The sequence below is a fragment of the Pipistrellus kuhlii genome, unplaced genomic scaffold, assembly GCF_014108245.1.
Source record: "Pipistrellus kuhlii isolate mPipKuh1 unplaced genomic scaffold, mPipKuh1.p scaffold_m20_p_74, whole genome shotgun sequence".
NCBI classification, from domain to species: Eukaryota; Metazoa; Chordata; class Mammalia; order Chiroptera; family Vespertilionidae; genus Pipistrellus; species Pipistrellus kuhlii.
In genome coordinates this window covers 523,847-550,163 of record NW_023425578.1, presented here as the reverse complement: position 1 = coordinate 550,163, position 26,317 = coordinate 523,847, and the positions used below count along the sequence as shown (strand labels likewise).

At 62.3% G+C, this 26,317-nt stretch overlaps 2 protein-coding genes across 4 annotated transcripts in view; both read right to left on the bottom strand.

Moving 5' to 3' along the window:
• Positions 1-5,660, bottom strand: part of DNAH10 (dynein axonemal heavy chain 10) — a 55,056-nt gene extending 49,396 nt beyond the window's left edge. The window contains exons 1-4 of the mRNA XM_045576114.1: positions 5,350-5,660; positions 3,320-3,403; positions 1,724-1,824; positions 336-444 (exon numbers count right to left, since the gene is read on the bottom strand). Coding sequence (XP_045432070.1) covers positions 336-444; positions 1,724-1,824; positions 3,320-3,403; positions 5,350-5,641 — 586 coding nt within the window. The 5' untranslated portion in view covers positions 5,642-5,660. The remainder of the gene's footprint in view (positions 1-335; positions 445-1,723; positions 1,825-3,319; positions 3,404-5,349) is intronic.
• A 2,734-nt stretch (positions 5,661-8,394) lies between these two features.
• Positions 8,395-25,902, bottom strand: ATP6V0A2 (ATPase H+ transporting V0 subunit a2). 3 transcript variants are annotated; one of them, XM_036422940.2, is made up of 20 exons: positions 25,566-25,901; positions 20,338-20,416; positions 19,874-19,971; positions 19,496-19,633; positions 18,686-18,774; positions 17,886-18,012; positions 17,337-17,419; positions 16,575-16,668; positions 15,856-16,068; positions 14,639-14,789; positions 14,307-14,443; positions 13,616-13,803; positions 13,447-13,537; positions 12,776-12,894; positions 11,883-12,093; positions 11,631-11,750; positions 11,154-11,273; positions 10,576-10,693; positions 10,102-10,273; positions 8,395-8,849 (listed from the first exon to the last, which is right to left on the bottom strand). In XM_036422940.2, the coding sequence occupies exons 1-20, from the start codon at positions 25,680-25,682 to the stop codon at positions 8,750-8,752; spliced, it is 2,565 nt and encodes an 854-aa protein (XP_036278833.1). In that variant the 5' UTR covers positions 25,683-25,901; the 3' UTR covers positions 8,395-8,749. The 3 variants fall into 3 exon arrangements, 2 of the variants coding, with proteins under 2 accessions (XP_036278833.1, XP_045432038.1); XR_006740594.1 differs by lacking the exon at positions 8,395-8,849 and having other exon boundaries at positions 10,261-10,273; positions 11,154-11,271; positions 25,566-25,902; XM_045576082.1 differs by lacking the exons at positions 16,575-16,668; positions 17,337-17,419; positions 17,886-18,012; ... (3 more) ...; positions 20,338-20,416; positions 25,566-25,901 and adding an exon at positions 17,589-17,712 and having other exon boundaries at positions 15,856-16,121.
• Between the last annotated feature and the right edge of the window lie 415 nt (positions 25,903-26,317).

Here is a 26,317-nt window from a genome sequence, read left to right as displayed (position 1 = left end):
ACACCTGCGGGGCTCCCTGCTCTGGGGGCTCCGCCTCCCATCCATGCCCCTCGGCACACTGTCTTCTGAATCCCGGGGTTTCTAAAGGCACATCTGCTAGTCTGCCCTGCTGCCGGGCTGCCGGGCCTGAACCCCTGCTCCACCAGGACCAGCAGCACGGCCCGCATCGGAATGCCACCTGGATCCAGGTCTCACTCTAACGAGGGGAGTGGAAGCACCGATGTTTCTCCAGCGCCGGCCTCGGCGCTCCCCACCTTGGAGACGCGCTCTGTGCTTTGCTGGGCACATTCTCACACGCACACCCCACGATCGCACCCACTCTCGGGAAAGGTTACCTTTTGTGTTTCTCAGGAAAAACACCACGTTCTGGGCCAGAAACTCCTCGGGGACAGGAGTGCAGAGCACGTGGAGATGCGTCTTGTCCACAATGTGCTTAACGATCCTCTGAAACGGGCGGTGCCAGCCAGGAGATACATCCAATCACCCCACCGGCTAACCTACGACCTAGCCCCCGCCACCTGCCTTTCCCTCCGGGCCCAGCTCCGCTCTCACTCCTGACGGCCCAGACACAGCTGCACCTCAGGCATGAGCCACTCAGGGTTTTAAAAAACAACACGCCCTGACCGGTTTGGCCCAGTGGGTAAAGCGTCGGCCTGCGGACTCAAGAGTCCCAGGTTTGATTCCGGTCAAGGGCATGTACCTTGGTTGCAGGCATATCCCCAGTAGGGCGTGTGCAGGAAGCAGCTGATCAATGCTTCTCTCTCACTGATGTTTCTAACTATCCCTCTCCCTTTCTCTCTGTAAAAATAAATAACTAAATAAATAAATTATAATATATATATATATATATACATTAAAAATTTTTAAAAAATACATATATATATACACACACATATATATATATATGTATATATATATATTTATTTATTTTTTAATTTTTTAAAAAAATACAAAACAACAATCTGCAAGTTTTCTGGGCCACACTTTGCAACAGACCAAGACTGAGCTCCGTGTTGGGGGTGGGGCATTCACAGAGCGGTAAAGTGTCCTTTCCCTCAGCAGAGGTCAGGCTAACTGCTTGCATCCCGGCTTTAAGCTGCGGGGAAGGGTTAACCCAGCAGCCTGGTGTCCGCACCTCGCACGTTGCTGAGTGTTTGGATCTGGCCCTGTGTTTGGAGTGACTGGGTGCATGCGTGTCTGCACACCTGAGGAGGGTATGCCGCCTCGATGCCTCATGGCGACTGCCCGCCTGCCTGGTCACATCGTATCAGACTCTGAGGGCACCGGGACAGAGCAGCTGACGTGAGCCGGAGGGCACTTCCGCCTGTGTGAGTGGCCGCCCGGACACCGGCTCAGGCGAGCTCCCCTGATTTGCAGCGCTTCCCACGCGTTGTCCCCCGGAGCCGCAGCGCCGGGAGAATGAGCTCTGTCCGTGCCGGCCCCGGCAGGCCAGGGGAAGCTCAGGCCCGCTCTGCTGGCCTCTGCCCGCCTCCTTTTTCCTTGTCGGTTAGAATCTGCCTGCTTCCCGAGATAAACTCTGGGACCACACAGCTCTTCTGGGTCCTGGGGGTCACTGCAGCGAGCCATTCTCTCCCGGCGGCCTCGGGGACTCCCCGCACAGAAGCCCGTCCTCTCCGGGCCGCGGAGGACCCGGGTCAGTCCCCCAGCCGCCCTGGGAGGCACCCAGTCCCATCACCGCCCGCAGGGCAGGAAGCGCGCGTACCTTGGTGAGCCTGCGGCCCAACCTCTCTCGGCCCCAGTCGTCATCCTCTGTGATCATCACGGACTGAGTCATGGAATTGGCTCTCGACTGCCTACCCTTAGCTGCAGAGCGTTGTTCAGGGAACAAGAGGAGCCTCTCAGAAACCGGGTTCCCTCCCCTCAGGACCCAGCGTGCACGCTGCCCGGAGGCCCTGGCATTCCACAGCCCGGCACAAAGGCCGCCTCCCGTCTCTCCCAAACACGTCCTCTCGTAGCCTCGACCTACCCTCTGGTCCGGAGGGCTGTGTTGCATTTTGGATGGGTCCTCAATCAGAAATTCAGCATGTTTGTGTGCATGTGCCTCTGTGTGTGCGTGTGTGCACGTGTGTGTGCATGTGTGTGCATGTGTCTGTGTGCATGTGTCTGAGTGTGTGCGTGCGTGTGTGTGTGCATGTGCGTGTGTGCATGTCTGTGTTTGCGCACGTGTGCGCGTGTGTCTATGCGTGTGTGTGCCTGTGTGCGTGTGTCTTCTACGACTGTGTCCAACCAGTGACTCCCCAGAGTTTTACTTTGAATAATGGGAGTTTTAGCGTCAGGAAGAGAATCACAGCTTGCACGTAAGCATGTACTCCCTTTCCACTACAAAACTCGAAACTTGTGGGGGCTGCAGAGAGAAGGATCTAGATAACGGGGCCTGGTCAGAAACTCCGGGTGGCAGGTCACCGTGGAGCCACGCCGCAGGCTCAGAGCTTCTCATCTTTGCTTCGAGCAGGCCCGGTCCATCCAAAGGTTCTCAGGCCTTTGAAGGGCCTCTTTTCAGGCGGCTCGTCCTCCCCGGGGCCCCCCTCCAGGGAGCACATCCTAACTTGTCCGTCAACCCAATCCCCGTCTTCTCCCTCGTCCCTGCTGTCTTCCTCACGTGCCCTCCTTCGCCTCAAATGCGTAAATGAAACTGCAACCTGCTATCTTAGGAGCCTCTGCGACCTGCTCCCTGGCATATGCCATCAGTTTGGCTCAAACAGACGCATACAAACTCCCTGCGGCCCCGGCAGGTGTGTCTCGGTGGGTTTCGCATCCGCCTGTGCCCCGGGGGGGCGTCTGTTTGATTCCCACAGGGCGCAGGCCTGCGCCGCCGCTCGGCCCCAGTAGGGGGCGTGCAGGAGGCAGCGGACGGATGTTTCCCTCCACCTCCTTTCCTCTCTTTAAAATCAGTAAAGACATTTTTTTTTAACAAAATAACTGCAGGCTTGGGCGTTTCTTGCGTCCACAGGAGAAGAGAGGGGGATTCCCGCACAGGCACACGGCGGGGGGTCAGCCATGCGACCAGAGGCCCAAGCGGAGCGATGCGCCTCGGCCCCGCCGACCGCCACCAGCCGGGGGAGAAGCGGACCCCCGGGGCCTCCAGGGGGCGCTCGGCCCGGCTCCCCTGGGGCTTGCGGCCTGCACAGGCCGCTGTGGAGGCCGCTGGTGCTGGCAGCCCCGGCAGCTAATAATGCGCCTGTCCACCCCCCGCAGGTCCCTCCGCGCGGCCCGCCACGTCCCGCATCACCCGGTGAAGCGCAGACATGAGCCCGGTCCGGCCACGAGCCTCCCGGGTTCTGCCCGCGGAGCCCCGCACCTGACTCTCTGTCCACGGACTCGCGCTTCTGAAACTTCGTCTCTTCCTCCTCCTCTTCCTCCCCCTCCGTGGCGGAAAGATCGTCTTCGCAGCGGAGAAGCGGAAAGAAAAGAGCCAGTCACGCCGTCTCCCCGCGGCAGACACCTGGCCTCACAGCAATCCTCGCAGCTGCGAGGCGGGAGAGGCCAGCCAATGGGAGGCGGCCTCCGAGCGGAAGTGACCCCGGTTGACCCGGAAGCTGGCCCCGGGCAGGAAGCGGTCCCTCCCCCTGCTCTGCCCTTGGAATGGAACGTTCCGCCCATCGTCCCAGAGACCACGTGGATGGGGACCACGGCTGATGCCAGCGAGGCCTGCCGGCAAAGCAAGGTCCTGGAGGTCCTGGTTGTGCCAAGGCCCAAAGCAAGCCTCCGGTGGATGCCCCCTGGCTCACTAAACCCGTCCATCACCAATTCTCCATGTTCAGGAGGCCAGTGTTAGCCAACACGGCCCTACAGAAACATCCGGGGTAGCAAAGGGCAGACGTGCAGATTCTCCAGCAGGGAGCGCACTGGCACCCTCAGACAGGGTGGCCGTGGAGAGGAACCAAGAAGGAGGGGGAGGCTGGGGGAGACTCAGAGGCAGCCCGGAAACAGCTCAGCACCTAAGGGAGGTTTCCCAGCAGCCTTCGGAGGGCCCAGGCATGAACCAGGGGGATCCTCCACAGTGAGCGCGTAGTCTGGGTCCCTGTAGAATGGGGACACCCAGCCAGGAGACACTGGGCCAAACGTGTGAGTACACACAGCACAGCAAAGGGCCACCAGACTGCTAAAAGGAGCCCTCAGCGGTCACAGCAGTGCGAGTCCAGTCCATTTCTTAGGGTCTCGGATATAATCAGGGTTACTGAAATTTGGCCCACGTTAAGTAGTCGATCCTGTTCGTGTATCTGTGTGTTCGTATTTTCACTTGGTGATAGTGAGAGTCTAAACTCAAGGTCCCGCTGTAATGTAACACCCAAGTCCAAAGGTCTGCCTGGGAGAGAGTAATGAAAGGCTGGAAGGATAGATTCCAAAATGCCATTGTGTCCTCTCTCTGGGTGCCGCTAGCGATTGGTTGTGGTGGCTAGGTGTGGTTTTGGCTTTTTCTACAATGAAAAATAAGTGTGTGGCCTGCCCAGCACGGCTCAGTGGTTGAGCATCGACCTATGAGCCAGGAAGTCAGGGTTCGATTCCCGGTCAGGGCACAGGTGGGAGCTGCAGGCTCGATCCCCAGTAGGGAGCATGCAGAAGGCAGCCGGTCCATGATTCTCTCTCCTCATTGATTTTTGTAACTCCCTCTCCCTCTCCCTTTCTCCCTGAAATAAATAAAAATATTTTTTTAAATATAAATAAAAGTGGCTGTCCTTTTTAAAATCTCATTTTAAGGTGACCAGGCGTCCCGCTTTTGGCGGGACAGTCCCGATTTTTAGCAATTTGTCCCGCGTCCCGCAGCGTTTTAAAAAAAAGTCCCAATTTTTGGAAAGAATCTTTTAAATCTTTTGAACTTTTTTAAAAACGCCTCGGGACGCGGGACAAATTGTTAAAAATCAGGACATCTGGTCACCTTACCTCATTTGCACATTATTTTCCAATCGCATGTCAGGAACCGCAGAAGATATTAAGGACCGCTCTCCCGCCCTGGGAACACCTGTGTCAGGGAGAGGCAGGATGGAGTGTCGCCCCCAGCACCCAGGCTGGTCTCCGGCCTGTCAATGACCAGTGGCTGCTAATCTTGAATCTTGACTGCCTGGGTGACCTACAGGGTGGGTCATTTAGGCCTGTCTGGGCCGCAGCTTGCTCATCTGTGAAATGGGTCAGCAATGCTCCCACCTCACAGCATGCAGGGGCTGTTACAAGCGCGTGGACCTGTGCCCGCTGCGGAGGAAGCACTGATAAGCGTTTGCTCCTTTCCCAGCGGGCTGTGCGAGCAGGGGCGGCTTCCCCGGTTCCCCCAGAACCCCGGGACCCCGACAGCCCCTGCCCTGGGTGGGCGACCACAACCCTCTAAGCCGGCACGGAGGGGGGGGCCCGGGCCGGAGGGGGGCGCGGGCCCGAGGGGGGCCCAGGCCTGGGGCGGCGGCGGCTCACCGTTGTCCACCTCCACCTCCACCTCCTCGGGCACCACCTTGCGGTAGAAGAAGAGCGTGGAGGCGCCCTCCTCCTCGCTGGTCTTGTTGAGAAAGTGCAGGATCAGGTCCTCGGCCTCGCCGTCCTCGCGGGTCAACAGCTCCTCGAAGAGCTGCGGGTCTGTGAGGCCCAAGGCCGTGTACACCCGGTCGCGCATCCACTGCACCCGCAGGTCGTCCATGGCGCCGCGGACGGAGCCCGGCGCCGGCAGGCAGGCGTCCTTGGCAACGCGCCCCTAGCAACGGCCGCCTCGCAACGGCCGCCCCGCGCGGTCCCCGAGGGCGGAGCGCGAGCCGGAGGCGGGCGCGGGTGGTTCCGAGCCCTCGGGGAAGCCTGGGGCCCCAGCCGGCCCCCCAGCCTGTGCGCCGAGCGCTGAGGGGCTCTCCTCCCCCCGCCCCCCGCCCTGAGCCCCGCCGGGGCAGCCCGCACCCTGGGGTGGGCCCTCGGGGCGCCAGGAGCCTGTCCTGGGCCTCCCAGCACCGGACCCTGCCCGTTTCGCTGTGAGGAAATCGAGGCAGGAGCAGCGGCAAGACGAGGCCCAGGATCTGGAGGCAGAGGCCGAGTTGGAGGCCAGGAAGGACCCTCCCAGCCCCCGGGCCGGTGGATCACAGGGGCCGGAGGAGCAAATAGCTTTGCGGAGGGAGGTTGAAGGGACAAGTTCCGGGGTGTGTGTGGGGGGAGAGACACACGGTTTTTGGCTTCTAGTCAAGCCAGGGAATAAAGCAGAGCGCTCACGTTTTAAAAATAAAGATTTATTTTCCGTCAGTAAAAAGTTCAACACTGAGAGGGAGACGCGCCCGTGTCCTTTCATGCATTGGGGCCCAGGGCTTGTCCACCGTGTTCCTGCTCAGCGTGGAGCCCTCGCTTCCGGCCGGCCCTGAGCACCGGCCCTGGCCGGGTTCCCACTGACCGAGGGGAGCCCTACGGCTCCGTACAACTCTCAGCCCGCACTCAGCTCGGGCTGGCTGCCCCGGGTCCAGCCTGGACTCGCGATGCCCCCGGAGACCAGGTGGCACGCACGCACACCTGGCTTCAACACTTTTAGTCAAAAAACCTGTTTTTAATGCAGACCGCAGAGCAGCGGCTGAAGTTCCTTTTCATTTGTTTTCCAAATCAGAGGGTCCTAAAGCATCGCTAAGAAACTCATACACGCAGCAGGTCCACCAAATACTAGCTTAAAAACAGAACACAGCACCACTCTGGGGACACAGCGCTGGGACCAAGAGCTCCAACGGGAAATGAAGTTCCCTTTAGTGCCGAGACCGTCACACTGTGCTTCTAGAGGGTTCTGTCAGGACCACTCGTTTGCTTTTTATAGGATTACATTCCACACAGTTTCAATGGAGAAATGACTCCCTCTCGGTTCATCCCGAGGTGCTCATCGGAGCGACAGGGCCCGGACAGGGAGCAGCGGGCCGGGCGGCTCCCGCAAATGCTCTCCGTGCTCCCCGGGGAGGACTCAGCCCCTCCTCCAACTCGGCCCCTGGAGGCGCCCAATGAACACGGCCCAAGGGCCAGGCTGAGCACTGAGCTGAAATCCTATTTCAACCGGCGTTTTGTGACGCCTTCTGCTCTCAGCTTCCCACCTGCCGTCTCACAGCTCTGTTCGCCAGCCCTCCCCCCACTGCGGTGTCCCACCTGGAGACAGAGTATTCAGATCTCACCTTCCCCCCGACAGTGTCCGACATCACTCCCTCTGGGGAAACTCAGCTGAGAGCAGGCATTTTCCCTTCTGTCTCCTCAGCCTCGCTATCGGCCTGATGTTTACCATGAGGGACAAACCCCAGAATTCCAACTGGCGTGGGTAACACCCGTGGGGAGCAGCATGGAATCCTCAGGATGAAGAGAGTCTGTCAGTTCTGCTCAGGGGTTGTCGACCCACCAACCAGGAGGTCCCAGTTCATTCTGGTCAGGGCCCAGGCCCAGTTGAGGGCTTGATCCCCATTGGGGGGGCATGCAGGAGGCAGGCCTTGCATGATTCCCTCATCATGGATGTTTCTCTCCCCCTTCCTCTCTGAAATCAATAAAAATGCCTATTTCTTAAAAAGGTGTGATGTTAAGAGTCAGTTATGCCTGGCTGTTCAGTTACCCCTCCTCGGCCCCCGAGCCAGGGCGGAGGACGACGGCCACGGACAGCCTTGGGCGTGTGTTACAGGAAGTGTGAGCAGGTGGACATACTGCGGGCTCGTCCTGAACATGACTGACGGCCATCACAGCAGAGCCGGGGGAAGGAGCATGACGCACAGGAGACAGGACCGATTCCCACTCGTTCAGAACTGAACGTCACGTGAGCAGATGCAGTTAAAGGAGACTCCAGGTCAGTGGCGGAGAATCGGCTTCCGACCAAGCTGAGGGTGTGACATGCCCGTGACCTCCGAGTGCCTTAGCCGGACCTTCATTTAGAATCGGCCTCAAAGTACAGAAACGACAATGTCCCGTTCTCCGGGGGAGGTCCGACTCCCTCGTGGTAAATACCTCCATTCACATTTTGTGATAAAAGCATACAAAAGATTATTCTCTCCCTCTCCCCCGCTCAGCATAAACCCTGTCGGCTCGGTTACATCAGCCACGCGGGGACTGAGCCCAGGGCCTGTCCCGCTGCGTCTTCCAGTCCCGCTGCGTCACACGGCAGGGCACAGCGAACACACAGCGAGGATAACCGGAGTGACACGGGAGAACAGGGCAAGCGTCTTTAAAAAACGCACAAGCGGGATAAACATCGGTGTAGGTTTCGTCCCATAGTCCCCAGTTAAGACAAGACAGAAATGTAGAAACCACCTCCTACTCGGAATCCCAGGAGAATAAAAAATGTTCGCACAGTTCTGGTCAGGCAGAGTATCAAATGTGTCTTGATTATGTCATTAAACTTTTTAAAAAACTAGACTTATTCAGCTGCTGGAAAATATTCTCTGACTTCAGGTAACAGAGTAACTCTGTTTTTGGGGGTTTTTAATAAAGTGAAAGGAATGAATTACCTACGACTGCTTCCGATCAGCCACTCAAAGGGGACTCCCCTCGCCCAAGCCTGTGTTTTAAAAAATAACTTTATCGTAACGTTTGGCATTAACTTATGTTTGCTCCTCAGGAACACTGAAATAAATGTATGTATCTAAACTGACAAACTACAAAACACTTAACGTGAGGAAGAGGTATATCTTACAGAATTATTTGGCTAGATCCTAAGGCAATCAATGAAGACAGAGTTTTTCTGATCGTAAATCGGACTTAAGCGAATTTCTACAACATGATAGCCCTCCGCCACCGGAGCCCGAGGGAGGCAGCTGCGCGGTCACGCCCCGTTGTCGCTGAACTTCCAGGACAGCCGTCGGAAGGAGAAGGGGACGAACTTGGTGCCTGCACCAACATAGAACTTGTTCTGGAATTCCACCCTAAAATGAAAAACAAAAAAATCCATGTATTCATGAAAGGCTGCGAATAACGTTCCTACATTCTGTAGAACAGCTTCTAAATGAACAACAAAATCCCTGGGCTGCGGTTGCTTCACCCCGTGGTGTTCTTGGCAGAACTATTTGTACTCAGAATGCACACACGTGCCGGCCCGTGTAGGCATGACGTGTTAGAAACACATCACTGCCCCACCCACTGCACACACACACACACACACACACACACACCAGCACCAGCACCTCCCCACCGTGGCAGAGGGTACAGACACTGAGAAACAGGCAGGAAGCCTTTTACGGGATAAAGCAAGGCCCGCGGGGAACCGAGGGCCTGGAACACACAGTCACGGGCGAGCGTGGACTTGCTCTCGCCTGTCAGGGCTGACAGCGCAGAGACCGAACAGAACGATGACTCGGGGATCCAGACACAGGCCCCGTGTGGCAGGAGAGACACGGCTGAGGTAAGCAGGGGAGAGGCCCCTGAGCGGCAGGGGAGACACGGCTGAGGTAAGCAGGGGAGGGCCTGTGCGGCAGGGGAGACACGGCTGAGGTAAGCAGGGGAGGGGGCCCGTGCGGCAGGGGAGACACGGCTGAGGTAAGCAGGGGAGACACGGCTGAGGTAAGCAGGGGAGGGGCCCCGTGCGGCAGGGGAGACATGGCTGAGGTAAGCAGTGGAGGGGCCCCGTGCGGCAGGGGAGACATGGCTGAGGTAAGCAGGGGAGGGGGCCCTGTGCGGCAGGGGGACACAGCTGAGGTAAGCAGTGGAGGGGCCCCGTGCGGCAGGGGAGACATGGCTGAGGTAAGCAGGGGAGAGGCCTCTGTGCAGCAGGGGAGACACGGCTGAGGTAAGCAGGGGAGGGGGCCCTGTGCGGCAGGGGAGACACGGCTGAGGTAAGCAGGGGAGGGGCCCCGTGCGGCAGGGGAGACATGGCTGAGGTAAGCAGGGGAGGGGGCCCTGTGCGGCAGGGGGACACAGCTGAGGTAAGCAGGGGAGGGGCCCCGTGCGGCAGGGGAGACATGGCTGAGGTAAGCAGGGGAGAGGCCTCTGTGCAGCAGGGGAGACACGGCTGAGGTAAGCAGGGGAGGGGGCCCGTGCGGCAGGGGAGACACGGCTGAGGTAAGCAGGGGAGGGGGCCCGTGTGGCAGGGGAGACACGGCTGAGGTAAGCAGGGGAGGGGGGTTACATACACACATGAGCGGGAGGAGTTGGACTTTCCGGAGGGAGAGTGCCGCTCACCAGTGGAGGCGGATGGCGTGGAGGAAGGCGGACAGCCCCTCCATGAGCAGCAGGATGAAGATGGTGAGCACGGCAAACAGCGCCATCACGGGCAGCAGCAGCAGCACGCCGTAGGTCTTGTCCACGCGGAGGCCCACGCGCATCAGCATGGCCCACAGCACGTCCGACAGCTCTGCGGGGCCGCGGGCGGGTGAGCGTCTGTCCCGGCTGCCTGCACGGGCTCCCCTGGCCACGCCACTGCCCCCGCGGATCCCACACCCTCCGCTACGCCACCTCTCCTCACGGGAACGGACACAGCGCCCTGACCCAGACCGGGAGGGGTGGCGCCAAGCGGGGGCCGTCGGCTCTGTCCCAGCACAGCCCGGCCCAGCAGCGCTGAGGGAGGTGCTGCGCTTCCCCGCGATGTGGCCGGGTGCTGGGCCGGTGCTGGCGGGTGCTGGCGGGTGCTGGGGGCAGGGGAAGCGGGGCACTCACGTGCGTGCGCCAGGCTGAGGGCCCAGAGCCGCAGGTAGGACGCAGTGTTGGAGATGCAGCCCAGGCAGTACTCAATGGAGTGGATCACCTGGGTCATCAGTATTTCTCCGAAGTTGAACTGTGGAGACCAGCACACGGTGAGCGTCGGCGCCCGTGAGGTCCGCGCCCCCTCGGCGCTCCGGGCAACCAGAGAGCTGGCTTGGGGCGCGGCCTGAGGACGCCAGGGTGCAGGGGGCCGCTCAGCTCTGCTCGCCAACCCTCCCTCACCCTGGTGTCTCACCCGGACACGGGTTATTCTCATCCTTCTCACAGGTCCACTACTTTATGGAAGCTTAGTGATGAGTCTATTTTTTTTATTATTAATTTCAGAGGAAAGGTGAGGAAGAGAGAAACATCGATGATAAGAATCACTGATCGGCTGCCTCCTGCACGCCCCCCACTGGGGATGGAGGCCGCAACCCGGGCCTGTGCCCTGACCGGGAATCGAACCCTGACCTCCTGGTTCACAGGCCAACGCCCTACACTAAACCCTGCCGGCGGGCGTGGGGCCTCCATTTTACAGCAGGACAGAGCTTTACCTCCTCACTGGTCACCTCTCGGCAGCCGTCCTCCAGCACGGTGCTCCCCCCCTCGATGTCCTGGCTGCCCATCAGAGACACCTCCTCCTCGCTGTCCTTCCTGACCAGCGTGTACCCACTCTAGCGACAAACGGGGAGCACGGTCAGCGCCTTTCGGAGCCGAGGCCGGAGCCCTCGCTTCTCCTAACGAGCTGGAGGTCCCTCAGGAACACCAACGTCCGCTGGAGTAAAACGAGACTTTACACCCGTCAGGTCAGCGATGATAAGACATCGGGAAAGAGCGCGCCCGGCCACTGGCCGCCCCCCGGAGCAGCACCAGCCCTGCGGCTCCGTGGAGGCCCGGACACCGAGGGGGAGCAGTGGGAGCGGGTGAGGGTCATGGACTCCGGAGAGAGTGGCTGGGGGCCGCGGGGCGGGCGGGGGCTGCCGGGGACCGAGGAGCGGACAGGCCGCTCCCTCCGGAGGGGCCGCACTCACCCTGCTGACGCCGAAGCAGCTGCGGCCGTTGTGCAGCCACAGCAGGAAGAGCGGCTTCCCCAGGAAGAGCACGGGCACGGCCAGCGCGGTGACGGCCAGCAGCAGCCGCTGCACGTGCTCCTGCGGGCGGAGGGCGGGGTGGGGGTGGGGGGCGGTGACCACGCGGCCCCCGGCGGGTCCTCGGGCCCCGCACCCCTTCGCTCATGACCAGGGAGCTCGGCCCCGGCCGGTGTGGCTCGGGGACGGGCTCACCTGGCCGGCGTACAGCCCGCTGGTGGGCGCGCTCGGGAACAGGAACATGTTGATGAACTCGATGAGGATGCTGGGCGCCGCGCGGGAGGTGTCCGCCGAGTAGACCAGCCACTTGTAGATGATCATGAAGATGAGGTAGCCGAACATGCAGAGCAGGAAGAGCAGCTCGGGCACGGTCACCAGGTAGATGTTGAACTTCTTCCGGAAATGCCTGTGGAGAGGGCCGGTCAGCCCGGGCGGGCCGCGCCGAGGCACCTGGGACGGAGCCTCTCGGCACGGCTCCACCCGGCACGCAGACCGCGGCTCCGGCGGCCGCGGAGAGAGGCGCGAGGCCCGTGAAGCGACGTGCGCGCCACCCAGACCCGTCAGGGGAGAAGCTGCACTCTCACCCCTACGACCCCAGCTGTGGACAGGGGCTGTCTGCCCGGCCGGCGGCTCGGTGGCTGGAGCTCCCCCGCACACCAAGAGGCCTGCGTCCCCAGGCCATGGGTTCCATCCCCGGTGGGGGCAGGTGTGAGGCCACCACTCACCAACAAAGAGATCTTCGAGTGAGGACTACAGAACTAAAAACTTTTAAAGTTTTCTAGCTCATAAAAACAGAGAGAGAGAGAGAGAGAGAACGGGAAAAGCCAATTCCAGAAAGGAGTGTGTGATCGCCGTGCTCTCCGGTGTCCTCCCTGCTTGTTCCCTGAGCCCGAAGCGCTGCCTGGCGCCTGCCACGTGCTCGGTAAACGCCTGCTGAGCGAACGAGCTAATGGAACTGTCAACACCGAACCATCGGACGGGACCTCGGAACACACTCACCACGGCTCGCTCACCATCGCTGCCATCGAGAGGCAGAGTGAGCAGCACCACGCGCGGCTCAGAAACACGCTCTGAGAACCTGTACTCACACGTGGTTGAATATTCCCAGGACGACGCCGAAGGTCATGTGGATGATCCCCAAAATGACCGCCATCTTCATTTTGAACGAGTTCAGGAAAGTGAGGCGATTGGTGGCCAGGTTCCAAATCTACAGACAAACCAAAGCCACGGAGAAACCGCGAGGTCCTGCCGCCGCCTGGGTGACGGGATGTCTTCCCGACCGGACGCAGCGGGAACCCAGCAGGAGGCGGCCTCACGCCGTCCTCCGAGGCCCTGCTCCCCTGAGGGCCGGTTCCTCAGCGGGCCCGGAGGACAGAGCCACCCTGAACACCAGCGCCTGTGCGTCCGGGGACCGCACCGGGGAGTGAAGGAGCGAGGAGAGCAGGAAGCAGGGACCCTGGGCTCAGCAGTCAGGGCGCCCATCCCTCTGGGGAGAGCGAGAGGGTGCCTGTGGGGCCAGGGCCCTGACCATGGGTAGGGACAGACAGGCTGTGTTACCTTTACGTACAAATATTGCACGTTAACCAAATTGTGTTATTAAAGCGTGTGCGGGCAGGCGGGTGTGGGAATATCGGGCACCGTCCTATAAAACAACGATCTAACCACAGTGTCCTGAACGAATACAAAGCCCGTGGCCCTGAGAAGCCACGGTGCCGGAAGGGGCGCCGAAGAGGGGAGGGGAGGGGAGGGGGGCACTCACAGGGTCGATGCCCAGCGGGTAAGGGCCCTGGAACACCCCAGGGACGCTCGGGTCCAGCTGCAGGACGTGGCTGTGCCTGACCACGCTGTCACTGTAACAGAGCGAGGGGAGAGGGCGGTGGGAGGGCGCTCCCCCTGCCGCCCCGGCGCCCGGCCGCGGCCTCACTCACTTCCACAGCACCCTCCTGCCGCGCTCGGCGGGCGGGTGGCTGGCGCTGTACATGGCGGACACGTTCCAGCCGGAGCCGAAGAGGTTGAGGGACTTGGAGAAGCAGTCGTTGTAGATGAGGCCGGTGTACACAGAGAACAGCCCCATGAGCAGGAGGATGTAGCGGCCGTTGAAGAACATGCCCAGGATCTGCGCGGAGAGTGGCGTGTGGTGAGTGCGGGCCACACCGCAGGCCGGCAGGAGCGGGCGATGGCCATGTGAGCGAGGCTGGTCCGCGCCCCTTCTAACCACCGCCCTCAGGGCCCTCGGACGAGGCACTGCAGCCCGGCCCGTGTGGCTCAGTGGTTGAGCATCAACCTAGGAACCAGGAGGTCACAGTTCATTCCCGGTCAGGGCACAGGCCCGGGTTTTAGGCTTGATCGCAAGTGGGGGGGCGTGCAGGGGGCACCTGATTCACAATTCTCTCTCCTCATTGATGTTTCTCTCTCTCTCCCCCTCTTTCTATTATAAAAAATCAAAAAACAAAACCACCACCAAGACGTGGTCACAGAGGTCCCCGCACAGAGGAGCCCCGCTCGGTCTCGGCCGGTGCATCCCCGTGACCGCCCGCCCTGACCGGCACCCAGCAGACTGTGCGGCCCTAGAGAGACCCCACGCCTCTGGCCGCCCAACCAGGGGGCGCAGCGGCTCACCTCCTGGGGCTGGCTCATCCGGGGGTGGTTCTCGTTCACCACCAGCAGGAGGGCAAACAGGAACATCACGAAGCCGTGGCCCAGGTCCCCGAACATGACGGCGAACAGGAAGGGGAAGGTGATGATGCTGAAAAGGGCTGCGGGGGGAGAGGGCTCAGGCCGGCACGGGGAGGGTGGGCTGGGGGGCTGCCTCCCCCCCCCCACGGGGCCCTGCCGGCAGACACACACACACACACACACACACGCACGCATGCACACACACGCACGCACACGCAAACGCACACGCACGCACACACAAACGCACACGCACACGCACGTGCCCGCAGGCCCACCTGGGTTCACCTCCCGGTAGCAGCCCACGCCATAGGCGTCCACGATGTTCTGGAAGCCCTCGGTGAACTTGTTGGTGCGGATCAGGGTGGGGGGCGTTTCCTTCGTCGGGATCGTGTTCATGAACGAGGTGACGGAAGCTCCGCTCTCTCTCTTCCACGAGAAAAAGTAAAATAAAGAGACTGTCTGCGAGCCCTTCGGCACGCTGCTCCCGCCAGCCGGCTCCGGGCTCCTGGGGGGAGTGCTGATCGCGCCCGCCAGCCTCGAGGCCGGCAGGAGGCGCAGGACGGGCAGGGCGAGTGGGTTTGGGGACATGGAGGGAGGAGCTGGAGGGCGGAGCTGGAGGGCGGAGCTGGAGGGCCTCCTCCACGCAGATAGATACTAAGAGTCAAAAGATTAGCCCTAACCGGTGTAGCTCAGTGTATAGAGCGTGGGCCTGCGGACTGAAGGGACCGGGGTTCAATTCCAGTCAAGGGCATGTGCCTTGGTTTCGGGGACATCCCCAGTGGCAGGAGGCAGCTGATCAAGGTTTCTCTCTCATTGATGTTTGTAACTCCCTTCCTCTCTGTAAAAAAATCAATAAAATGTATTTTTTTTAAAAAGGCGCCCCGGGATCACCAGGAAACTGGAGTTTAGTCTTTTATCTTTAAAAAATGTTCAGAGAAGATGAACCCGACCCCAAGGCCCTCCTCATACACGTCACCACAGACACGGACAGTGAGGCGTGGAGGCCTGGGGGGCGGGGGGGGCTCTGGGGGAAGGGGACATAGGTAACACTTTCAACAACAAAGATGTTAAAAGGCAAAAATTAAAAGAAATGAAGCGTTCCAGAGTCGTTTGCAGACAGCACACCACCTCACACTCCAATCCAGCGTCAGCGGGTGGCTGCCTCCTGGGCCCGGCCTGCCTCGCACGCCCCGTGCTCTGAGCACACCCCGGCTCGGAGGGAAGGGCGCCCTCACATCCAGCAGCTCGGGTGTGGCCAGAAGGGTTTCCAGTCAATTCCATTTGCTGAGACACGGGCCGGGCCCGGTGCTGGCCGCCATGGCAGAGCGTGCACCCCGAGGCCCCTCGAGGGCACAGTGCACCCGGCAGCAGGACGGAGACCCAGCAACACGCTCACAACAAAGCCGCGGCCCCGAGATCACGAGCCCCACGTGCAGGCCGGCCCGCGGAGCCCCAGCCCCGCCCGGCCGCGGAGCCGAGCTGTGGTCCTCACCGAGCCGTCCTCCAGCGCGCACCGCAGGCCCGGCAGGTCGGCCTCGGGGCACCAGACCTCGGCGATGAGGCACTTGTTGGTCACGTCGAGGCTGCACATGTTGAGCATGTGGTAGATGGCCTTCATCTTCTTCACCTGCACGGCCCGGCTGTACACCGACTCGGCCGCCTTGCTCAGCACCTGCCTGAGGTAGTCCTCGGTTTTGTGCAGCACCTGGGGGTGTGGGGGGGAGGCGCTGTGGGCGGGCGGTGGGCGGCTCTGCCCTCCTGCCCTCCTCAGGGCTCTCCACGGAGGCAGGCGGATGCCCGGCACCTGCTGCCTGCAGGCAGGTGAGCAGCCTTCACCCGCTTCCTCCTCTTCCCCGCCTCCTCTCCGGCGCCTCCAGGACCCCAGCACCCAGGCGGCCTCGCCCAGAGGGAAGAGTTCGGGGTCACAGGCCTGGGGTGCAGGGCTCCGGGTTCTCACCGTCCCCCCTCCCGTGCCGCCCCGGCAGGAGGCCCCGGCGTCTGTGGTCACAGCCGGCTTCTCCACCCAGAGCCCGCCCTGCCCGGAGGAGGGCACACGAGAGCCACTCGGGCGGGTGTGATGGAGACTTCCGCGACACGCACGGCGACCTCCCCTGGACAGCCATACTAGCTGGTCCAGCGACACGCCGGCGGGAGGCGCGGCCCCGGCCTCCGGCCCCGCAGCACCTCCCACTGAGCGCGGCCGGCCCTCACCGTGTACAGGTCCTGGATGCGGGTGCTCAGCCCCTCCTGGATCTCGCGGCGCTCCTCAGCGGTGCTGGGGTACGGGTAGACGTGGCAGTGGTAACTGCAAGACAGTGCCGCAGCCGTCAGGACTGGAGGGGCTGGAGGGAACTGGGAGCGAACCTCAGGGAGAAACTGCCCAGGGTCCACCCAACATGGCCACGGCCACGGCCACGGCCACAGCCACGTGCAGCTCAGAGCCCCGGGGAGGTGCAGACACTTTAGCCTGATCCTTTCCAACTGACCTGCTTTAAAATGCTCTTAAATTATTTAAATGTTTTCTCAAATGACTTTAGAGAGAGGAAGGGGAAGGGAGAGGGAGAAACATCAGTGAGACATCATCATGATCAGCTGCTTCCTGCACGCCCCCCATGGGGATGAAGCTCCCAACCCGGGCCTGCGCCCTGACCTCCTGGTTCCGAGGTCGACGCTCAGCCCCTGAGCCAGGCCGGTGGGGCCAATTAATCTTTTAAGCCTTGATTTTCAAAACACACAGAAGGCTGGGAACATCATTGTAACATGGCGTCTAAGCTGTCCGAAGGATCGCCCGGGCAGATCGGCTAACCGATGTCATGTCTAGAGGCGCAGTGCTGCAGCGAAGACGCCACGGTCAGCCTGGCAGCCCTGGCGCCCGCTGGGCTCCCGCACCGGCGGGGGGCGGGGGCGGGGGGCCGGGGGCGGGAGGAGCGGGGAGCGAGGGGAGGAACAGGGGAGAGGAAGGGCGGCCCTCACCAGTCGCAGATCTTCTTCACCTTGTGGCCGATCTGCTCGCCCCAGAAGGAGATGAGGAACACGTACCACTTGATGACCTCGCCCTGCGGGAGGACGCCTTACTCCGGGCTCAGCCTCCGCCCGGCCCGTCACTCCTTCCCCACAGACACGCCGACCCCTCCTGCGAGGCCACGGCGGCACGTTCACCGGGAAAATCGCCCCAACCCAAAGCAGGGCCGGGCGTGTGGTCATCCTCGGACAAGCAGTGGTCACGGCCCGAGTCCCCGTGTGCTCCCTCAGCCTCGCTCCCTCCACCTGCCCGGCGCCCGCGGCCTGGGGTGGCGGCCTCGCTGCTAAGACAGCCCGAGCGCAGAGTGCACATGCTGCCCGCGTCCCCCCACCCAGGCAGGACCGGGGACACCTCTGAGGAGCCTCCCCGGCAGAGGCTGGAGGGACAGCGCCTCCGGGGCCGGCCGTGCTGTGCGGGGGAGAAGCCTGGGATGGGGGAGCCCCGGCCTCCGGGCTGCCCAGCCCTGCGGGCCTGTCGGGCGAGCGGCCGTGCCCGCTCACCGTCTCCGGGTCCTCCAGGGCCTCGTCCAGCTCGGCGTAGGTCACGATGGTGTAGCCCTTGCAGACGCGCCACAGCATCCGCTCCAACGCCTCCACCTTGCCCTGGTGGATGAGGCCGGACACGAACCTGGGGGAGGGCCGGGGGTGAGGGCAGCGCCTGGCCAGCACCGCGCACGCCGAGCACTCCTTCTGCCCGGGAAGGGGCGCGGGAAGCTCCGCCTGCCGGCGCCCACCATGCTGGACGCCCCCACACCGGGTGCCTCCCGTGCTGGGCGCCTCCCCCCGCCCTCCACCATGCTGGACGCCCCCATGCTGGGTGAAAGACACTGAGCACCCCGCCCAGTGCAGAGCTGAGCCTGGAGCAGAGGCTTCCCAGGACTGAAGGCACAAGGCCTCGCACCCGCCCCACCTGCCACCCTATGCCCCCCCCCCCCCCGCACCGCTCCCCCGGGCTCTGCGTGACCAGCACCCCAGGCTGGAGTCTCCGTGCTCACGGGGGAGAGGGGAGGGCCCTGCGTCTCCGTCAGGTGAGGAGGAGGAGAAACTGGTCTCCCCAAACCTCCTCTCTTAAGCTGGGTCCCCAAAGGGCTCCCCTGAGGGAGTGGGCGGACGGGCACCCTGCAAAGGAGCCCCGAGTGCGTGTCTGCCCCTCAGACCGGGGAGTGGGGGGGGCGCGCCTCTCACACACCCACGGGAGCTCCCTTCCTCCCGCCCGCTCACAGCAATGGGACGTCCGTCTGTCCGTCCGTCCGTCCCCCACGAGCTCGCCTCCCCAAGGGCGCAGGCCCCGCTGCACCTACCCCAGCTTGGCGCCCAGCCTCTGCATGGAGCTGTAGTCCAGCAGGGAGTCGCTGTCCAAGGAGGGGAACTCCTCATACGAGGGCTCGAACTGCGAGAGAGGGCCACGCGTCCCGTGAGGAGGGCCCCCACGTCTGTTCCCAGCACCAGTTCAGGGCGTCACTGCCACGTGGACCCGGGGCCACGGCCCAGGGAACTCAGACAGGAAGCTCCAGGCCACACTCCAGGAACGGAGCGGAGTCTGGCCCTCCGCCCCGGGCCGGGCCGGGCCGGGCTGAGCCACAGGGGTGGGGCGCGGGGGGCCTGCGCTTCGTCCTTATCGCGCGCGTGGTGGGTCTCACCCCTTCCCTCTCAGCAATCTGGAGGCAAAATCTAGGTTTTAGACCTGAAGGGCCTGTTCCACTCTTTCTCATGATCATAGATTTTTTCCAACTGCAAACTAAAGCACTGCGCAAGCAGGAGGCATCGCTGGTAACCTCCGGCCAGAGGGTGGAGGCCAGGCCGGGGCGGTGAGAGGGCCAATGGGGAGACACGGGCCTCAGTGATGCCTCCAACGATAAAGACAAACTTAAAACAAACAACAAGACCAGCAGGAGCTACTGTTACTGCTCAGACTGCCAACCAGGAGAAGGCTCCCAGCTTTTCTCGGGTGGGACCGCCCACTGGAAATGAGGCTGAGCCCACGCATCTCCCGGGAAAGCACGTCGCCAGCAGGAACCGGCCGGAACCGGCAGGAACCCGCAGAAGTGCCGACCCCACTGAGACCCGGGGCCCAAGTCCGTCACCGACACAGGCTCCCGGCGAGGCCCCACCTCCACGCTGCGATGCACGAAGGTCTTGGTGACGCGCAGCATGTGCGTGTACTCGATCAGCTCCAGCAGGTTCCTCCGCAGCTTCTCCTTGTTCCCCGTGACCTCCCTCAGCTCCACCTCCAGCTTCTGCAGCTGCTCCTGCAATGATCGCAGCCACTCAGGACCGCCCCGAGCCCCTTCCAGGAACCCTCCGCACCACCCCCCCCCCCCACGAAGCTTTTAAAAAGCCAGAGTCTAGCCAGGCCACGGGATGACGCTGCCCGCTGAGCCACCCGGCCAGGTCGCCGATGGCCATCTGGGCAGCGCCCTCTGGCTCCGAGGGGACAGGCAGGCGAGCCCAGGCAGCGGTGAGCAGGCAGCAGCTGAGGGGGGCGTTACCTGCATCTCCAGAACCTGCTTCAGCGGCGGAGCCGGGGGGCTGGTCTCGCCCTCGGGCAGCGGGATGTCCGCTCGGTGAATCTCCTGCGCCAGGTACGCTGCGGGGCCAACGGGCGGCGGTGAGACCACCCCGAGCCCGGGACACGCAGGTCGGACCCTTCCCATCCCCACTCCCTGCGTCTGACGCCCCATGTCCGGTTCCCGCGGACCCGAGGCCCCGGCTGAGAGCTGTCTCCAAAGGGGCGCTGCCCGGCAGCAGCAGGAGGGGGACAGGGTGGCCCGGCAGCCGTGGCTGTGAACCCCGATGTTTACGGGTGAAAGAGGCAGGTGCGGGTAACGCCCGCCTACATGGCCGCTGGCCTCTGAACGGAGCCCGGCCCCTGCTTCCTTCCCCCTCCAGCCTCTCCGCCCGGTGAACGGGCTGCTCCCGCAGAAAGGGCTGTGGGGTCACTCAGAGCGCTCACCCAGGATTCGCTCCAGCTCCTCGCACCGCTTCACCTCACCGACAAACTTTCTTTGGAAAGAACTCACGTTCTGGTTGAGCTGAGAAAAGAACCAAAAATGCTCTTTCAACGCCTACAACTGGACAAGGTCTTAGACATTACAGTGTCTTCAGAAGGGTCTGGGCACAGCGCCCCCTGGTGGCGCCCCACGGCCACACTGCTCTGGGAAGGGATCTGGCAACTGTTAGCAAAAACCGGGCAGATGCCCTCCGGCCTGACAGACGCCCCCCTGATGCCCTCCGGCCGGAAACAGCCCCTGGAGAAAGCTAACCCAGCCAGCACTGCGGATCCGGATCCGGACGAAGATTTCTGGAAGAAACCAGCACCCGGGCTCCAGAGCGGCACTGACAACAGGAAATGGGCTGAAGACACCACCGTCCGCACCTGCCCGTGGGCTCCTGCTCGGCAGCGACGAGGGACGAGCCGCTGACGCAGCAAACGTCACGGCCTCAGGAGGACAGGAGACGGCACACTGTGAAGTGAGCCGGGAAGGCGAGCCCGGGGGAGGCAGCGTGAGGCCGCAGGCTGGGATCCCTCGCCGGCGGGAGGGGATGTCTGAACGGGCAGGACGCTTCCTAAGAGTCAGCGAATGTGCGCTGGGAATGGGGGAACTTCGTGGCATACGTCAATAGGGTAGTAGAGCCCTGGCTGGTGTGGCTCAGTGGATAGAGCGTCGGCCTGCGGACTGAAGGGTCCCGGGTTCGATACTGTCGGGGGCATGTACCTTGGTTGCGGGCACATCCCCTGTGCGGGGTGTGCAGGAAGCAGCTGATCGATGTTTCTCTCTCATCGATGTTTCTAACTCTATCCCTCTCCCTTCCTCTGTAAAATATCAATAAAATATATTTTTAAAAACAAAATAAAAAAGAGCTCAGGTAAAACAATAACACTGAGGTTATGATTGTTAAGTGTCCTCGCCTTTTACAGACACTGAAATATTTACACGAGATGTCACACCTGGGACCTGCCTCCCCAGGTCCTCGGGGGCCGGGGGCGGGATGAGCGAGTGAGTTTACATCGGGGGACTCGGCGTCTCCGCTCCCACACTCTTCCCTCAACTGCTCTCTAACGCGAAGCTCCAAACCACGTGCCATGTTGTAAAAGATTAGTAAGTTCAGGACATGATTTGTGTGTGAAACAGATTAGAGATATTTTCAGTGCCGTTTTAATTATATAAATACACATGCGCATTTTTAATTGTTATTTTAAAAAGAATGGTTGGCCAATATTAGCCAGAAAGTTAAAGTGTTTATTTCTAGGTACTGGGATCATAGAAGTTATCATCTGATTCTTTTATTTTCCAAATGTTCCACAATATACTTTTCCCCCCACGTGTATCATGTTTATAATTTAAAAATGACTGACACCTGGCTCCCCTCCGGCAGGAGTTGGGGGCCTGAGGAGGGCTGTGGGGCAGGTGGGCATCCCGCGGCCCCAGAGGCACGTCCGCCTCTGGTGGCCGCACGGCGCAGGCCCCGCCCTCCGGGGTGACGTCAGCAGACCCGGCGCTCTGGGCCTTTGGGAGGTATGTGAGGGCGGAGGGCCCCCCTGGTGTCTGCACCCCAATGTCTGCGGGTCACCCCCCCAGACTGAGGACCCGGGAGGAGGGACAGGCTGGGCCGAGCTCAGGGGTCCCCGGGGGAGGCCGAGGGTGCGAGCGCCGAGTGGGGCCCAGGGGTGCGCTGCCGGCGGTGGGCGGCACCGGGACTCAGACCGGAGCGAATGCGGGGTCGCCGGTGTGCAGACCGGAGTCAGTCCCACGTCGGGCCTCTCAGGGCCTCCGGTCCTGCGCCCCGGCTCCCCTCAGTCACCGCCCAGCAGGGGCTGCGCCCGCCCATGGCTTCCCGGGGGGCTGGGCACAGGCCTGGGACAGTGTGCGAGCGGGCAGGCCGGAGCGGCACCGGACGCAGCCCGCCCGGGGCTCAAGGGGGCGGGCCATGTGGACAGCTGTAAGCAAGCACGTGGTCAAGGGGCGGGGCCACGTGAACAGCTGGGCACGTGATCAAGGAGCAATGCCACGTGGTCAGCCTTAAGTGAGCACGTGAACGGGCGGGCCACGTAAACAGGCGAAAGTGGGCACCTAGATGGAGGAGGGCCCCGGATGCAGCCAGGAGCCCCCAGAAGCTGAAGGGGCAGGAAGGGCCCTCCCCTGCAGCCCTCTCGGGAGCACAGCCCAGACGCCCTGATTCAGGTTCTGGCCCGGAGCGGGGCGGCGGGGAGGGTCAATGGGAGGGGAAAGGGGACACCTGTAGTACTTACAACAGTAAATTGTTTTTAAAAACAATCCCAGCCCAGCCAGTGTGGCTCAGTGGCTGAACGCCGACCTACAAACTAGAAGTTTTCCGTTCAGAATTCTTGCGACTGTGACCAAGTCAACACCTCGGCATGGAGTCTACCCAAAGGTTCGGTTCTTGTGCAGTGTGCGAAGTTACTTTTTTAAAAATTACCCTCAAGGAAGACAAATCCCACTCATTTCTGGAACTCACACTGACCTGATGTAACCCCTCTCCAGCTGCTGGCGATTCGGACACCATCAGTCCCCACAGAACTGTGTCAAAGGGGAGCCAGGCCCCAAGCCGCCCGCCAGCCACACAGCTGCCCGGCTTCGCTGCTTCCTTCCTCCCCGCGCTGAGCACTCCCCGGACCCTGCAGCCTAGGGCAGCCCCAGGAAGAGCCGGCCCGGCCCTGAGCACAGATCGGGGGGACCCGGCCACACCGTCTCACAGGCGCTAACTCTGTGCTTCCTGATACGTGGCTCCCTCTACACAGTGTCCTTTCTCTTTTCTTTTTGGGAGGCAGCACCGCCCTAACTCCAGCTGGCGAGATGAAGGACATTTAAAGGTGGATTCCCGGGAAGATTAACATTTAACTCAGAAACCCAGCAGAGGGCCGGGCCAGCGTGGCTCAGGGGCTGAGCATCGACCTATGAACCAGGAGGTCAGGGTTCGATTCCCGGTCAGGGCCCGTGCTGGGAGACATACAGAGGGCAGTCCATCAGTGATTCTCACATGGATGTTTCTCTCTATCCCTCTCCCTTCCTTGCTCTCTAAAACCTACAAAAAAAACAAAACAAAAAAAAACACCTCTAAAACCAACAAAAATCTCACCCTAACCGGTTTGGCTCAGTGGACAGAGTGTCAGCCTTCGGACTCAAGGATCCCAGGTTCGATTCCAGTCAAGGGCATGTTACCTAGGTTGCAGGCACATCCGCAGTGGGGGGGTGAGCAGAAGGCAGCTGACCGATGTTTCTCTCATCCATGTTTCTAACTCTCCCTCTCCCTTCCTCTCTGTAAAAAATCAAAATATATTTTTAAAAACCTCTAAAGCCAATAAAAACCTCTAAAACCAATAAAAACCAAAATAAAATAAATAAAGTAAAACCAATAAAAAACCTATAAAACAAAACAGGCAGAGGCTCCCGGCTGCTCTTTTTGCTCATCTCCTCCCGGTGATGCAGCTGTGCGACTGCCTACAGGTGACAGTTGTCCTGAGACTTCAGACTGTGGCCAAGTTCAAGGCTCCGCCTTCCCTGAGCCGCAGGTCCGGGAGAGAACCTTGCCTTTATCCAGATGGTCTCAGGGCTGTCACCACGGAAACCCCGGCCCTGCCTCCTTCCCCTGAGAAGGACTGGGAAGTCAGAGGCCAGGCATCCAGCTGGTGAACAGGGTCAGTAAGACAGCCCAGAAAAGAGCAGGGGAATGTCAGCCGGATGGAACTTTCTGCACCAGCATCCACGCTGCTGGACGGCCGCCCGGAGACACACACACACCCCGAGCGCGGAAAACCAGCCCCACACGAGGAAGAGCCTTCGGTTTTGCTTCTCCTGGAAGAGGAGAGCCGCTCTTTCGCTTCCCCCCTCGGCCTCAGGTGGCAATGACACCGTGTGAAACTCGAATCTCCCGGAGATGGGCATTTGTTCAAGCCTCTGAGATTGAAGCCTGGCCCGCCCGGCCCGGGACTCCCAGGCTGTGCAGGCGGGAGGCGCTTCCTGAGTCCGAGCTGCGCAGCGCGGCCCAGCACCCGCCGGGCAAGTGGGCACCGGGGGTACGGGGTGCGGGGCCCGAGCGCCCCCGGGACCCGGCAGGCGGGGCCTGCCCTGCAGCCTCCCCGGCCCTCGGGGCTTCTCCCCAGCCCAGCGGCTTCAGCACGCCGGAGGGGCGTTTCCTTTGGAAGTGAAGGAACCCCCGAAAGATGAGGGGAACCCCCTGGGGAGGAAGGCTGTGGCCCAGGAAATCAAACACCCACCCCGGTGACTTCCCGTCCCAGGTCCGGCTCCCCAGCTCGGGTCCACACCCCGCTCTCCCTATCGCCCTCATCAGCGTGTGCGTCTCCTCCCAGGCCCAGCTTGGCCACACCAGGACCTTGTCCTCCTGGCTCCCACCCAGGCGGTCCCAGCACCCAAGCCGGCATCTGGCACCGAGCACACACTCAGCCAAGGCGTGTCGGTCACTCGGCAAACGCCTTTCGGTGCCTCCCAGCGCCGGGGGACGCGGGAGGGGACCCGTGAGGAGAGGCCCTGACCCTCGGGGGCGAACAGGCGGAGCGTGAACAGAGGAGACACACAAGTAAACAGGCCCACAAACAAGCGCTCACTGTCCCTTGTCGGGGAGACAGCGTCCATTCAAACCAGTACTGACGGCGCTGCCGGCCAGGCCATGGCCCATCTTCCCACCGTCAGGGAACAAAACCCACACCAATCCCTCCCCTGGAGGAGCCCACGCCTCGCTCTCAGCCCATTCAGGCTCTGAGTTCACCTGTCACCGGGTGCCCCAATATCCCCCCAGGCCAGGTCCTTCCTTCCCATCCGGTCTCCACCCAAATGCCACCTCCTCCGGGAAGCCCACCTTGACCACCGCCAGCCGAGCCACACCCTCACGCCAACCCCCGTATTATTTCCTTTTCAGCAAAACATCTTCTTGTTTATGGACTTAACGTGCCCGATCTCTGTCTGTCCCCCGCCACCCCCGTCCGTCCCAGATGGACTCGGGGAGAGAGGCCCTGTCGGAGGTGCCCGCCCGCCCTGCCCGGCGCCGGGTGGAGCTGAGGAGGGCCTCTCGGGGCGCTCGCTGTTCTCTAGGTCGGGACCTGGGCGCGGCCTCAGTTTCCCCGCCTGGGAAACGGGGGCAGCGGCGCGCCCCGGGGCCCCGCGCGGGCGGAAGGGAGGCCCGAGTCTCCCGGGCGACACTCACGTCTCGGAACTGGACCAGGCCCTTCTCGCCCAGGGCGCTCAGGCACTCGTAGGCCGTGCCCGACTGCAGGAAGAGCTGCGCCAGGCACATGGGCTCGCTCCGGAACAGGGACCCCATGGCGGCGGGCGGCCCGCGCCCCGGCGGGGCCCGACGGGCGGCACCGGGGCTCCAGGCGGCGCGGGCCCGCGCGGTCAGCCGGGGCGGCCCGGGCCTCGGGCTCCTGCTGCGGCCTGGCCGCGGCGCCGCACCATCGGGCTCCGGGCAGCTGCGCCGCCCCCGGTCCTGCCCCCGCGGCCGCCGCTCCAGCCGCGCCGCCGCCGCCGCCGCCGAGCCACGCCCCGCCCACCGCCCTAGCCACTTCCGGTCCCGCCCCCTCCCCCTCGGCTGACCAATGGCGCTTGGAGTTGCGGCGTGCAACGGCGCCGAGCAGCCAATCAGCGCACACCCTGCAGGGGAACGCGGGTGCTCTCGACGCCCCGCCGGACGCGGACGGAACCCGGCCGCCCGCCGCCTGAAGCTGGAAGACGAGTGTCTGGGGGTGCGCGCCGCGTCCCCCGACCCCCGACCCGCGCTCTCGGTCACGTCGCAGGGCTGTGCAGCTTCTTCTCGGTCGATGTTGGGGCATCAATCCCGCGGGCAGCCCCTTCCCGTCCGCGCGGCCCTTTGTCTCCGAGGGTCTCCCCGTTTCCGGACACTTGACGCCGCGGAGCCACGCGGGGGGCCGTGGTGCTGGCCGGCGGCGGGCTTTCCCT